The sequence below is a fragment of the Brassica napus genome, chromosome C8 (genome assembly GCF_020379485.1).
Source record: "Brassica napus cultivar Da-Ae chromosome C8, Da-Ae, whole genome shotgun sequence".
Taxonomy (NCBI): domain Eukaryota; kingdom Viridiplantae; phylum Streptophyta; class Magnoliopsida; order Brassicales; family Brassicaceae; genus Brassica; species Brassica napus.
In genome coordinates, this window is record NC_063451.1 from 28,249,769 (window position 1) to 28,264,317 (window position 14,549).

Sequence of the window (14,549 nt, forward strand, 5' to 3'; positions counted from 1 at the left end):
CCCATTATAAAAAATATCTGGCTTCACCCCTGATAATAATCATACATTTAGTTCTATCTGACTTATCGTTTAAAGTATACCTTATATTATACATAATCATAATATATAATTTTAACATTAATATAGACATCTTATTCCGCGTTTTGCGCGGGTTACTATCTAGTATATACTTATATGCATTGTTGCAGATGAGTGATCTATCTTGTATAGTGATCTGTCTTTTGCCTTAATGATTTGTGTTCTCTTGACTTCAGTTTCAGAGATTGAAGGAAGATGATGAAGTCATAGGACTCAAGACTTTAAGGCTGTGTCTTCTAGTGGGTGGTTTTAAACATGGTGAAGGATAATGCCGTCTCTCGTCCTTTCACTCGTTCCCTTGCCTCTGCTTTGCGCGCTTCTACTACACAGAATCAACAGAGAGCAAACACTAAAAGACCAGCCTCTGAGGATAAGAACGTAACTGCACCCAATAAGAAGAAGAGGCGAGCAGTTCTAGGGGATATCTCAAATGTTACCTTCAATGCACCTAAACTTGAGGTTGTTAAAAGTGCATAATGTTCTTTTGTGCTAATGCTTTCCTTCCTGTGAAGATCTTGTATGAGTAAAATTTGCATCTCTTTAACATGTTTATTGTCATTTCAGGCCAAAAACATCAAGCAGGTAAAGAAAGGACGGGGTACATCTCAGTTGGCATCATCTTGTGTTACTTCAGAAATCACAAAACTTCAGTCCAAGACCGATGCAAAAGCTGAAGCTGTATCAGTGACAGCAGGAAGCATGTCTCTTTGTAAAGGCACAAATGACACACCTGATATCCCAAAATTCATAGACATTGATTCAGATGACAAGGATCCTTTACTCTGCTGCCTCTATGCCCCTGAAATCTACTACAGCCTGCGTGATAAACTTCAAAAAGTGATAGTCTATTAACGTCAAAAAAAAGAAGTTAAAGAAAAACAGCTGAAGCAGCGATGACCAATCTAACCACCACCCATGGGTCTGTAATGTTGCTTCTTCTATATGCAGACACAGTTTAGTTCCATAACTTTAACTTCTTTTTTTTCCTAGCAGAATCCAACACTTGAGCATTACACAACGTACAAAGCCTCAGATCTGAAAGCATCTGTTTATGCGTTACAAGATCTGCAGCTTAACACCAAAGGTTGCCCGTTGAGCGCTGTACGCATGAAGTATAAGCAAGAGAAAGTAAGTTGATATACACTTAGACCACATACTAAACCCGGTTTGGTATCCATTCTCATAAGACTCTTTTGGATTCGCAGTTCAAATTTGTGGCGGTACTCACATCTCCTAAATTACTTGACACACTATTCTGAAGGGCTTAAACCGAACGTTTCTACCAATAATAGATTTAGTAACATTGATGGTGGTCCAGTTCATCTTCTTTAATATGTTACAAACTTACAATTTTGTTCATAAAACAAGTTCCCACAAGCCTCTCTATTCAAGTGTTTGTTAATTATCCTTTTTTACCATTTGTTTGTCCAATTTATTGGTCAAGGCTTTGGCTTGTTCTGCTCTTGGTGGAGTTCAAACTCTTCTTAATTTCAATTCAAGCATAATTACCTGATTAAATTTTGGCTTAATTTGATCTATGGTTTGTAACCAGACCCGGTTTCATCTATTCGATAACAAAAGGTTATTTTTGGTTTGACTTGTTTCTCGTTCCGGTTTAGTTCGTCAGATATCCTTCATGATTAGTATTACAAAAAGTGGACGTGCCGGAGTGGTTATCGGGCATGACTAGAAATCATGTGGGCTTTGCCCGCGCAGGTTCGAATCCTGCCGTTCACGATTTTTATTTTCTTCCTTCTTTTTTTTTTTGGCATTTCAGTTGACTATCATGCCGTTCACGATTTTTATTTTCTTCCTTCTTTTTTTTTGGCATTTCGGTTGACTATCATGCCCACACTGGCCCTGTAAACTCCATTGTTTTCACCTACGTGGTTGTTTATGTACGTGTGTTGCTATACTTGTTGTATTTTCATGCACTACAACATTTGGTTCAACCAAGCCCTTTTACAAAAAAAAAAAAAAAAAAAACAAAACATTTGGTTCAACCGTTCAAGTGTCTATAAATGAGAAGATAGAGGCCCACATAAAACGATAACGACATCGACGTTAGGTCTAAAATAAACAAAAATGGTTTGGTGGGCATCTCTTCAAATGCCAACGAATCTCGAATATTCCATATATTATCTGTCATTTCCCTTTCTTTGATAAACTATGAAACAATACAAGAGGGACAAACATTTGAGGTTTTTAAGCAAAAAATTATATTTAATTTGAGGATACACCAGAAAAACAAGCTATTACGATTCTAAAATTTTAGTAAACAATTGAATTTATGAGTCAATTTTGTTTATAACAATGACATTTTAAAATAAATGAACTAGTTGTGTATGAACCTGTCAAGACAAACGAGAAAACAAGTTAGCCAGGACTTGCGTCGGTGAGACCGAACCAGATGAATTGTTTAGAGAGAGATATTGAACGTTGGGTCACGAGGGCGGGGGTATGCACCCACCAACCCAAGTGTCACAATCTATTTGAGGTGGTAATGGTCCCCAACTTACCCGCAGGAATATCATGGGACCGCTCCTTAACTCTTGCAAGGTCATTTGCTTTGGTCGGTGCAGTACTACTGCGCTAGTACCCCGTGATCCCTCCCTTCTCTTTCTCTCTTCAATATAATAAGCGATAACATGCAATTATATTATTTTAATACATGATTTAGATCTTCTTTTTTTGAGCAAAGATTTGTAGATACCAATAAGTATCTGACACTATGGAATGGATGAAATACTAGATTAAAGGATCGATCACATGCTCTTACAATTATAATTCACGTCAATAAAATCAAAACAACTCAACATATCTATATATATAAAAAATGTTCGCCTCACTCCTGCTTTGCCACGTGAAAAGTCGATGTCTGACAGGCCGACACGTGTCCCGGCTGTATTAAACGCACCACTTCATTTAATCTGAGAATTTGTTGGGCTTTTATCGTTAGGGGAATATCTATAATGTTTTGGGCTACTACTTTCTGATTATGTATGCGGTCCGTCGGCCCAACCTCGATAACCCTAAATCTAATGAAGCAAAGAAACGTAGGTCGCCTCTCTCCTTCTTTCTGCGGCGCTTGAAAACGTCTTAGCTTCTTTCAAATCTCTGAAACGGTTCGAGTTGAACTTTTACATATGCAATTGTTATATCGGCTCTTTGAATCACTTTTGCATCTGTTTTTTTTTTGTGAGGCATAAAGAATCAATCTTCAGGAACGTCGTCAATGGATTCCGACATGGTGGAAATCGCTCCTCATGCGTTCGCTTCGGGTTCGACAACTCTAGAAATCCAAAAAGGTTAAATCTTTATATCCTTTTTTGTAGTTTATGTACCCATTTTCGTTGACTCCCTTAACAAGAAGATCCAAAGTCGTACTTGAGCAGTATCTTATAAATCTTATCAACTCCAATGATTGTGCTCCAGAAACAGCGCTCTCACAATGTAACTTCTGGAGTACAAGCTCCTTCTTGACAAGGTAATATGAGAGAGAGTAGTCATTTGGTTCATAACTAATTTGACAGCTTTGTGAATCGTGGTTATGTAAAATATAGTATTATAGATGATCTTTGGTCAGTACAATTTAAGTGACTTGACTATACATGACTTTCATTATGCTAATTACATATTTAAACTGTTATCTTAAAGTATTGGATATGTATCTCATGCATTCATGTGTCTGTTGTGAGTTTTCTAGGCTGGTGATCTTTTTGCTTCAGCATATAAAAGTGTTACCACTCAACAGAGGTAGATAGAATCATAACAAGTGGGTGAAGACGCTCTCGAGGCTCTTTCTGCAGGAAGTACGAGATTTGCGACTGTTTTACCTTTTAAGTTGTGTTTTCTGCAAATAGCCTTACAAGTTGTCCTTCTTAACAGGAGAAGTCTATTGATCCAACAAAGCAAATAAAGCTTGGATTTCTCACTGGGCTGGAGCCTCACGAAAAGTCTATGGTGTTCAAGAGGATCATATTTTGCGCAACTAGGGAGATATCTTAACACGATAGTTTGTCATTGAGGAGTTTGTTGTTGATCCCAACTATGGGGAGAAGGTTAACTTCTTATTTTCTACTCTTAGCTTCTTAGACAGTAAAAGTGCAGCCTTTTTTCTATTGCAGGAGTTTGACTGCTTTCTTAATGTATATAAATTTCCTCGCCATAGACGCTTGCAAGTTAGAGTCTAAATTCTATATGTAGTTTATACGTTCTCATCTGCTTATTTTTATATTTGACGTTGGTTCTGCCTCTATTGTTTTATTTTGTTTTGTTGATCTACCTAGCCAAGAATATTTTTACATGGAATGATTTGAAGAAAAATATATATTTATACTAAAGTTTGGATTGTGATCTAAAATAATACTCCCGGCAAAGATATATGTATTTTATTATCTTCTATTTTGGTGAAAGATTAAAAAGTAAATTTCTTAAGATGGGTGAAGCTTTTGAGGTCAATTGCTATCTTTTCAGTTGAGATCTTGGCGGAGAAGCTCAATGATGACTGAAGTGTTCATTATTTCTTGATATATGATTGATTCTGGTGTTTTTCCTTCTGTCTCATCATCATGAATTCTATGTATTCTTTTATAAATGATAACCACATGGAGCTGTAGCCAGTTCTTCTGTATAATAACCAACAACAAATGAATTATTTTTGAATTTCCTATCTCAACTAAAGAACTTCTCTAAATATGCATATATTAAGCTGGCTAATTTTATATGCCATAAATCAACTTCGCAATCTTGCATACTCACTGCAAAACATCAAATTCTTCAAATAACAATGAAATAATGTCTGCTAGCGTGGATAGACCACCAGAAATAAAGTCATTTTTTTATTGAAAATAAACTAAATATTTACAAATTTGTATAGAAATTTAAAATAATTTAGCAGAAAAAGATTAAGCGATTTTTCTATATGTTCTCAAACCTGTTAACGATATGATATCTTAACCATTTTAATTGGCCCGTTTGCAGGCTTTCCAATTCCTTTCGACAATTGGTTTTAATTTATAAGTTGTAACCGCATTGTTTGAGACAAAACTTTGCTAATATTTTTGACATCACCATTAAAGACAAGGAGAGGCATTATGATTTTCTTTAAACGTTTTTTGTAATGTTCTTATCTCTAATCACCAGTCTTTGTCCATGTAAAATAGTAATGTGTATGAATCATGGATATGTAAAGGGCTAAGCATTCTCTCCAAAAGTAGCACTAAATTAAGTTGTTGATTCTGATTCCCGTTAATGATATTGACTCTGAAGAATTCGTCTGTGAAGCTGTTGAATCCACCTTGCTTACGACTGGAACCGGGGACTCTACCACTGGATTTGCATATTAAAAATCATATATCCGTAATGAAAAATATAAATGTAACACATCCCACCCCTAGGGCGGACCGACCCTAGTACATATATATATATATATATATTCTTACTTCAGTACAGTACTATAACTTTCAATGGAATTTTCCACGATTTATAATAAAGATAATATGTATCACCATTTGATGGCATTGTCAATATAAACACCGAATTTTGGTGAGCTTGTTGGTTTGCATTAATTATATAAAAACTTTATAATTACGACAGGGACGACGATCACGTCTAATCATATCTTGGATGGATAGTACAAGTTATGCTAGCGTGTAAACCCATCTGCTTCTCTTTTTTTTTTTTTAATTACAGTTAGTTGGATTGGTTTGAATTGTATATTTACATGATTTTTGTGGTTGTGGTAATATGAGTCCAAACGGTAACTTCGATTTTAGTAATAATCGGTGCAGAATGGAAATAGAAGTCAACGCTTTTCATATAGTATGTAGATAAGTGCAAGTTTGATAAAATAAGCGGAGTAAAATAATATTTAATTGGTGAAACAATATTTTACGGTTTTGCAAAATAAATATTTAAAAGTTTGAAATAATTTTTAAAAATTATAAATTTGAAAAAAATTGGCATTGAATGGAGTCACCATATGTGTGACCGGTTTTTAACCAATTTGTTTGACATGACTCAAATACGGTTTTAACACAAATTATAATCGGATAAACCAACCAGTGGACCGACACATCCATTTAATTTTCAAATCGCTGACTAAAATTTAATATAGAGAATATTGGCCCAATATGCCAACATGGGTCGAAAATTTGGAAAGTATTCAAATCATAAAAGAATCCACCAACTCTGTTTATATTTATGTGCCTTCGGACGTTTTTGCCCCTATGGGAGTACACGTAAGACAGAAGGAACGGAGCAGATGGCTTTTGTCCGAAGTACAGATTGAATCGGCGTCATATCTACAAGTACAAGTTTAGGTTCCTGTTGCAGGGTAGGTCTCCAGCTATCTCGTCCCCAGCCACTCCTTTTGTTGGAGAGGCGTGTAAGGTACAAATCGATATCTTCAGAGAATCGGTGAAAAGATCTGGTCATAATAGAGAATGTAGGTTCGTAAATGTTATCCTCCAATGTTTAGGGTTTCCGATTTTCTATTCAAAGGACGCCTGCAATGTCATAAATGGCAACCTGATTGGGTAGAGAGAGAACGGAGACTGTTAAAGAGAGGAACTATAAGTTGGAGAACTCCTTTTACAATAGCCGTTATCCCTTCGATTAAGGTTTGCTCTTTATCTTTTGTCTTTTGTCATTAATGGTGATTTGTATCTAATAACGTTTTGAGTTATATACTGCAACCGTTTCCGTTAGTGTTTTGTATCTGGTACTGTTTTGAGTTATATACTGCAACCGTTTCCGTTAATGACAATGACATTGTATGATTTTCAGGTAACTAGATTGGCATGGGGCAGCTTGTTAATCTGGTCGTTGGCGTCTGGGAGCAAGTTAGTAGTGGTGGATGGCTGTTCTTAGAAGATCCAACAGAACGGAAATATGCTGTCATGGTTCATGAGAACCAGACATATGCATCGTTGATGGATCTTGTATAGGCATATTTGTATCTCTATTTGTAATCACTATATTGGTACTTGTACTCTCATTCACAATGTGTGTTTTGAACACCTAAATATACCGCAACTTCCAAGATGGGACCAATTTTAGAAGGGTTGCGCATCATGAAACATTATTGAGAACATTGTTCACTGGCTTGTTTCATTACGCAAGCTTTATATTTATATGTATGGACCACATTGAGAGCTATAAAAGTTGTTTACTAAAACTCACCGGAATTTCAAGAATTTTATTGATTATGAGAATGTTTAGCACAACTCATTGTAATGTAAAAATCTAAGCAGAGGTAAGATATGTAAGCAAATGTACAGATTGAGTAACGAAAGAGAAGAGAGGGTATTTAACATCTGGACTCAACCGGTGTTATTACATATGGCAATGTGAGACAATGTTTGAATAAGCACATGCTCCTCCTTATCTGCTAATCTATTTGTTAACAACCACGTAACTTTGTACCGGGCATCGTGTCCAAAGTAGAGAATAAAAACTTATGTGCTGAATCACTACTGTATATATCATCTGGAATATATGGATGTAATTGCATATGTAATTGTGTAACTGTTAATCTGTTTGTTAACAGCTACCCCACTTTTTAGCGGGTATCGTATGGAATGTTTATGATAATAATGCATCTTACTGAGTAATAAACTTGATACATCATGAATTATTTGGTAGCAGTTAACAACATGCATAATGAAGAACTAGTTCCACACTGAAAAGAAAGAGAAATGTTTTACACGACATGTAGGGCCGTCGATCGAGATAGATGGTACTAAAACAACATAATACTTGGTTGATGTCACGGTAGACAAGTACAGCCAAATGTTTGGCAGCTACCGACAGAGTAGCAGCGTTGTGTTGACCTCTTTGCATCCCTCCATTCCATTCGCTGCATGGGCCTGTAGGTGTAGAACTGTCATGAGAGCTGACTCCAGAAGGTTGGTGTTCTGCAGAATGCGCTTATCCCTTATGAGACAAAGGGTTTCCGTGCGCCGTCTTGTTCTCCCGTCCATTTCCAGAGAATCCGCCTTGTTCTCCCGCTCTTTTTCTCTTTCGTTTCTTTTTCTTTTGGTTTCTTTTCTGCTCTCATACGGGCCAGGTCAGCTGCAGTGAGACCTCCAACAAACATTGATTTCTTGAATGTGAAGCCTTTCCTTTAATAGACATACAAGTTCATCAGAAGTCTCGTCTTCAATATGGTCATCCCAAATAAGATCCTCAGGGGAGTGTGACGTATCCCCGGTCATTGATATGACCTCAATCTGCGAACCAAAACAAACATAATGATATCAAATTCTAATGTAATCGTTATCGGTTATTACCAGCGTTATCGGTTATTTCCAGCGTTAACGGTCACCAAGCATGATAGCTCACATTTTACGGACAAGACATCTAACAAACCAAATAGTGCTAGCATATATAGATAGTAAAAGCTAAGTTATAGAATAGTTATGCAGGTCAGGCTATATATATATGCTACTGAAAATTAAAACAATCAGTGGCCGATTAATGTCTACTCCAAACATTAACCGTAATTGCTAGTGTTATCAGTTACATTCATGAAAGATTCCATTTAAGATTATGTAACAACATCTAACAAACAAAATAGCGATAACAAATAGATATTTGTGGCTATGTTAAAACATTGACGATGCAGTTCAGACAATAATAGGTTGGGCAGAAGATTAATGTGCTTAAGCTAGCATCATAAAAAGGCCTAACAAAGGACAAAATCAACTATGTGAAACAACTTTGCGGGTGCTGACGTTTTCATCTTCGTCTAGCCCCTTGACGTGTGCTGGATTCACGCAATATCGAACTGCTGAAAGAGATGTGGGAGGTTTGGAGCCAACATACACTTCTTCTTCTTCGGCTTGCGAATCACCGCAGTCGTTCTCAGACTCGGAGTCTAACTCAATCACAATCACAGGTTCTACCTGTGGAACGACCTCTTTAATCTGTTGGACCGCTTCCATGAACACAAGCTAAATAGCGTCCACAAATCTGCGAGACCGCTTGCATGATTATGGAGGAAAAACAATAAAAAGAAGTGACTTATGCTTGTTAAATGTAATTCTTGACTTTTCATTTACCCCAGTCGTAGTTATGAGTACTTGCAAGGTCCAGCGCATGTTGTCTAGAATAGGGTCTTAGGGTGTAGGCTCTAACAAGAAATCTGTAAGTACAAGATATGGATGTGGAGATGGTATAGGGGTGTTTCGGTATTAAAAAAAGTCTAACAGTGTCGGGGGTATTTTGCAAAATTTTTCGATTCTCGTGTGTATGGCGCCTAAATTCTCTTTAATATAACTAATATTTTATGTATACATTAGTATGTATGAAATATAGAAATAAGTGAATATTTGATTAACATTTTAGGAAGTATTTGCTTAAATTTTAGTTTATTCATTAAAATAGTGATAGTGAAAACTATCAGATAATTAAAATAATTTCATATATTTTAAATACCAATTTTAATTTTGAGTATTTTATACTCGAATAAAAATATAAAATATTTAAAATGAATAATAAAAAATAAAAAATAAATAAACAAAAAGAAGAAAACACATTTTGTTGTATGCAATGAGTATAATTAATAGGATATAAAATAAATGTATTTCCATATACTTTATATTTATTGTTTTAAAATAGAATAAAATATTATTATAATTATTTAGTGTGTTATTTGATGAGACTGCTACTCCGCACCCATTGTATAAGTTTTTTTTTTTTGTCATCACCTATTGTATAAGTTTTTAGTGCGTTTTTTTGTTGTTAGGCAAGTTTGACTTTCAGTGTGGTTTTGCTATTTCTCACAAATGTTTTGGGTTGCGGTTTAAACAAAACAGCTTTGTAAAATGCAACTAGTATGTTACCATTCATTATTATAAGTAGACCTGGGCATAATATCCGTAACCCGAAATCCGAACCGAATCCGAACCGAAAAATCCGATCCGTATCCGGTCCGAAATGTAAAAAATATCCGAATGGGTCTTGTAAGGTGGTACAAAACATATTCGAACCCGAAGTGTTATTAACCGAACCCGAATGGGTAACCCAAAAAACCGAAAAAACCGAAAAATCCGAAAAGATATCCAAAGAAACCGATCCGAATGTCCAAAATAATATAAATATAATTATATGAAACTTGAATATATACTTCAAATATTCAATTTCATATTTATTTTGATATGTTATCTAACAATAAGTATTTAAAAATTAAATAACTACTTTAAATACTTAAAACTATATAAATAAATATATATTTCTTATGTTTTACTTTTAAATTTTAGATTTTATTTCGGTTATATCCGAACCGATCTGATATAACCTGAATCCGAATGATATATGATTACTTTATGAGTTCTATGATGTGATACAAAACCGATCCGAACCCGATGTGTTCTATCCGAACCCGACCCGTACTTGCAAATTTATTAGAATGATACCTAGGAGGTGTTATAAAAGGGAACCGAAATCCAAAAAATCTGATCCAAACGCCAACGGTACCCGAATGCCCATGCCTAATTATAAGCGAAACAAAATTAAAACATATGGAATGTAATAGATTGATTTGGAAAATTTTGTGAGTGTGTGGGTTTAGTGAGTGGACAAAGCTATAAAGTAATAGATTGATTTGAATTTTTTTGTTCAAATCTAATTTGTAATCAGATTTGAATTCTCGTTTTTGAATTGAATAAAATTTTAATTTAAAAAAAAAATATTAAAGCGTGGCATGGTGTAATTACGGTTCATGTGTTTTGCGAACCAAATACAATTTAATAGATTAAGTGATGTAAAATAATGTATGATTGGAAAAAACTTTTTACAGTTTTGTTAGATAGATATTAAAAATAAGTTGAAAGACATTTTATAACCGTCTAGTCCCGTGGACCCCATTCATAACCTTGGATGTTGAATGGAGACAAATTGGCCGTATGATTTTCAGTTTATTTTCCTAAAACCACTTATAGTCATCATTCACGTTATTTTTCTTTTGGTCAAATACAGACACATCTATTAAAACCAAATCTTATATTGGAACCCTCGGTATTATGTAGTGGTGGTACAATGACAAAGGCAAAAGATAATAATTAATTTAATATAGTTTATCTGGAATCTAATAACTAATAAGTGTTTCAATTTTCAATATGGCACAACTCGAAGTGTCAATATCATCTACCGACCTACCTCTTTTTGTGGATATTAATAAGTGTTATTTTTTTAAATTATCTTACGTTCCTTGTTGTGTTTTGGATATGTTATACTAATATTTTGGCTTACATTGTGTTTATTTTTTGGGTTAGAAGTTTCACTTAACTTATTTTAGTTTACACTTTATTTTCAAAAGTATATATCTGATTCATCTAAATATTTTATGAAATTAATCAAAAATTAATATTAAATATTTACCCCGTAAATATTGCTACTATACACCATATTCTAAAATGGTACAACATTTACAATTATAATACTTTCTATTTTGGAAATCAAATAAGTTAAAGTTTAGAACCACTTTTACTAAAAATATGCAAATATTCACTATTTTTACATATATATTTATATTTAAAATAATAGTTATATTTAATTTTAACCAGTGCTTGAACTAGATCGAATCGAACCGGTAGGTCGAACAATGACTTATTCCTTTATTTGATTATGGGTTGTGTTAAAATGGATAGAATTGGTTGAATTCATTAAAATCGGTGATCCATTTCATACCAAAATTCAGTTTTTTAAATTTGAATTAAAAATAAAATAAGTAAACTTGAAATAATTTCATATTATTACATTATTTAAATATTTATTTAATAAAACTGTAAATATTTTTCACCAATCAAATATTATTTTGCACTACTTGTCCTGTTAAAACCATATTTATCCTAAACAATGCACAAACTTTAGTTAAATCATATAACATTTTTGTTTCGCATCACTTATATTATAGAACCTCCAATTACTATTCTGACCTTCAAATTTACAACACTGAATAATGATTACATAAAAAAAAAAAGCTTTAATTGTATTGTTTCAATAGCGAGAAACTTCCACCGAGAATAATATTTACTATTTATTTCACTTATATTTCACCAATCAAGTGAAATACTCATTTTTGACATGTACTCTCTTTGAAATAACGGGAAACATACAATACTATTTTTTTTTGTTCACCAACATACACTAATATTTTTTTTTATCACTGAAAATTTCATTGTATTGAGAGAATGTGATAACAGGATCAACATCCCAACTAGAACACAAGAACTGAAAGAAAATGCATTAAGTTTAGAAAAAGAAAGGCCTGATACCAGTAGGTACCGTAACAGAAGGCCATAAAGGAATAAAAATGAGAAAGCTATTAAGTATTAACCAATTCGCTTCTCTTCGTTGAGCGTTTGGGAGAGCCAGAAAGGACCTCCTCTAGCAACGTAGGACTGTGTTCGATTATCTCTCGTCACACTAGCAGCGATCCTAGTTGCAGGGAAGTTCCTTGAAGTGTTTACGTGTGCAAAACGCCACGATTCCAAGTCACTCAACAGGGCTAGAATTGTAGAGGAGAGGCATCCTAGTGACGGAAATCTATCAGGATTGAGGAGTACCTCTCTCGCTTGTTCGAAATCCGCCTCAAAAGTAATGTTCTGTTGGTTAGTGCTTCTCATACCCTCTACTGCCCATAGTATAACCCAGAATTCCGCTTCTCTATTAGACCCAATGCCAGAATATTGTCTACGACTATGTAGCATCACTGAGCCATTACTGTCTCTAAGGATCCATGCAGCTCCACTAGATGATGAACCTTCTGACCAAGATGCTCCTATGTTGCATTTCACGGTCCCCTGTTCCGGACGTTTCCAAGAGGCAGAATGTGTCAACTCTCTTGTGTCCATAGTGGAGATATGAGTCGAATGATTGACAGAGAACCAGACCTCTGCATCTTCCTTAGCACGAGAAGCTATAGAAGCTGGATCATACTTGGTTTTTTCAAACACCAGAGCGTTTCTAGCTTTCCAAAGGTGCCACATGATCTATGGGAAAGGTTTCACTATCTCAGCATCTTGCCTCTTCCGTGTATTGACCACCACCATATGAAATAGAGTTAGAAACACCGACCCATGAGAGAAACCATGAGTCGGGAGGGGTATTCCAGACAAAGCCCATGTCTCAGCAGCCGTGGGACATTGGAACAGAACATGGCATATACTTTCTGAGGGTGCTCCACATGAAACACAGGTTGGATCAACCGGAATGTGTCTCGACCGTAACCTTTCCTTCACTGCCAAGGCACCAGAAAGTGCTTTCCAAAGAAAATGTTTAAGCTTAGCTGGGGCCTTAGTTTTCCATATCGCACGCCATAGTTGCTTCTCAATCGGAGAAGTAGTGATGTTGGGCGGGTGATGAAAGTTTTCTAAGGTTTCTGAGAACTTGTACCCACTCTGAGATGTATAAGCACCGTGTTTTGTAAAACCCCAAATAACAACATCTTCATTTCTTATGGAGTTTTTCATACGCAGAATTCTTTCTGCATCTTCAACCATAAAGAGTTCCCTTACTCTAGCTTCATTCCAGAGCCTTGTATTGTTAATCATTAGGTCCGAGACCTTGAGCGTCAAGTCAACAATACCGTCATGTCTATACATCGGAGGTCTTGGTATCGTGTCCAGAATCCAGTTGTCACACCACACACTGGTTCCTGTTCCGGGACCTATAGATGTAATCAGGCCTTGTTTCATAAGATCACACCCATGCATCAAACTACGCCAGGCGTATGATGGCCTTGATCCGATACCGCAAGATAAGAATTCAGAGTTCGGGAAGTATCTACTCTTCAAGATACGTGCCATTAGAGATTCAGGATGTTTCCATACCCTCCAAGCTTGTTTAGCAAGTAAGGCTTGGTTGAATCTTGCTATGTCATGAAAGCCTAGACCACCATCTTCCTTGCTGAGACACAGTTTTTTCCAAGCAACCCATGAAATCTTCTTTTTATTGTCTCCACTACTTCACCAAAACTCTATCATGGCGTTTGTGATCTTCTCACATAGATCTTTAGGCAACTTAAAGACTGACATCGCGTAAACAGGTAGTGCCAAGGCAATAAATTTGAGAAGTATCTCCTTCCCTCCTTGTGAAAGAGATTTCGCGAACCAGCCTTGGAGCCTTCCTTGCAATTTTTCTTTAATGAAGCTCAGTATCTTTCTCTTCGATCCTTTTAGAGACTCTTGTAAACCTAAATAGGTACCCTCTTCACCTTCTTTGTCGATCCCCAAGGCCTCTTTGAGAATCTCTTTAGTGTCCCCTAACACCTTCGATCCAAAGATAATAGATGACTTGTACCTGTTTATGACTTGCCCTGAAGCATCCCCATAGAGTTTCAAGATACGCATCACCTCATCACAGTCCTCCTTAGACGCTCTGCATAGCAACAAACTATCATCGGCGAATAACAGATGATGCACCGAGGGTCCTTCTGTTGATAGTGCAATGCCTTTCAGACGGCC

General features: G+C 35.6%; 2 protein-coding genes and 1 non-coding gene across 3 annotated transcripts; 2 read left to right on the top strand and 1 right to left on the bottom strand.

The window, feature by feature from the left end:
• The first annotated feature begins 333 nt into the window (after positions 1-333).
• On the top strand, positions 334-1,337 carry LOC106403635 (cyclin-A2-3-like). The gene is made up of 4 exons (XM_013844450.3): positions 334-537; positions 643-915; positions 1,072-1,206; positions 1,284-1,337. The coding sequence occupies exons 1-4, from the start codon at positions 334-336 to the stop codon at positions 1,335-1,337; spliced, it is 666 nt and encodes a 221-aa protein (XP_013699904.2).
• A 396-nt stretch (positions 1,338-1,733) lies between these two features.
• Positions 1,734-1,815, top strand: TRNAS-AGA. The gene has a single exon. It is a non-coding gene; the product is annotated as a tRNA-Ser (tRNA).
• Positions 1,816-12,416: 10,601 nt separating this feature from the next.
• On the bottom strand, positions 12,417-13,073 carry LOC106403634. Its single transcript, XM_013844449.1, has one exon. The coding sequence runs from the start codon at positions 13,071-13,073 to the stop codon at positions 12,417-12,419; it is 657 nt and encodes a 218-aa protein (XP_013699903.1).
• Between the last annotated feature and the right edge of the window lie 1,476 nt (positions 13,074-14,549).

Bases quoted from the DNA above. Each gene is read 5' to 3' on its own strand.
- LOC106403635 (XM_013844450.3), top strand. From the start codon at position 334: ATGGTGAAGGATAATGCCGTCTCTCGTCCTTTCACTCGTTCCCTTGCC. The intron at 916-1,071 runs GTGATAGTCTAT...TTTTCCTAGCAG, and splicing joins TGCGTGATAAACTTCAAAAA to AATCCAACACTTGAGCATTA. The intron at 1,207-1,283 runs GTAAGTTGATAT...TTGGATTCGCAG, and splicing joins TGAAGTATAAGCAAGAGAAA to TTCAAATTTGTGGCGGTACT.
- LOC106403634 (XM_013844449.1), bottom strand. From the start codon at position 13,073: ATGTGGCACCTTTGGAAAGCTAGAAACGCTCTGGTGTTTGAAAAAACC.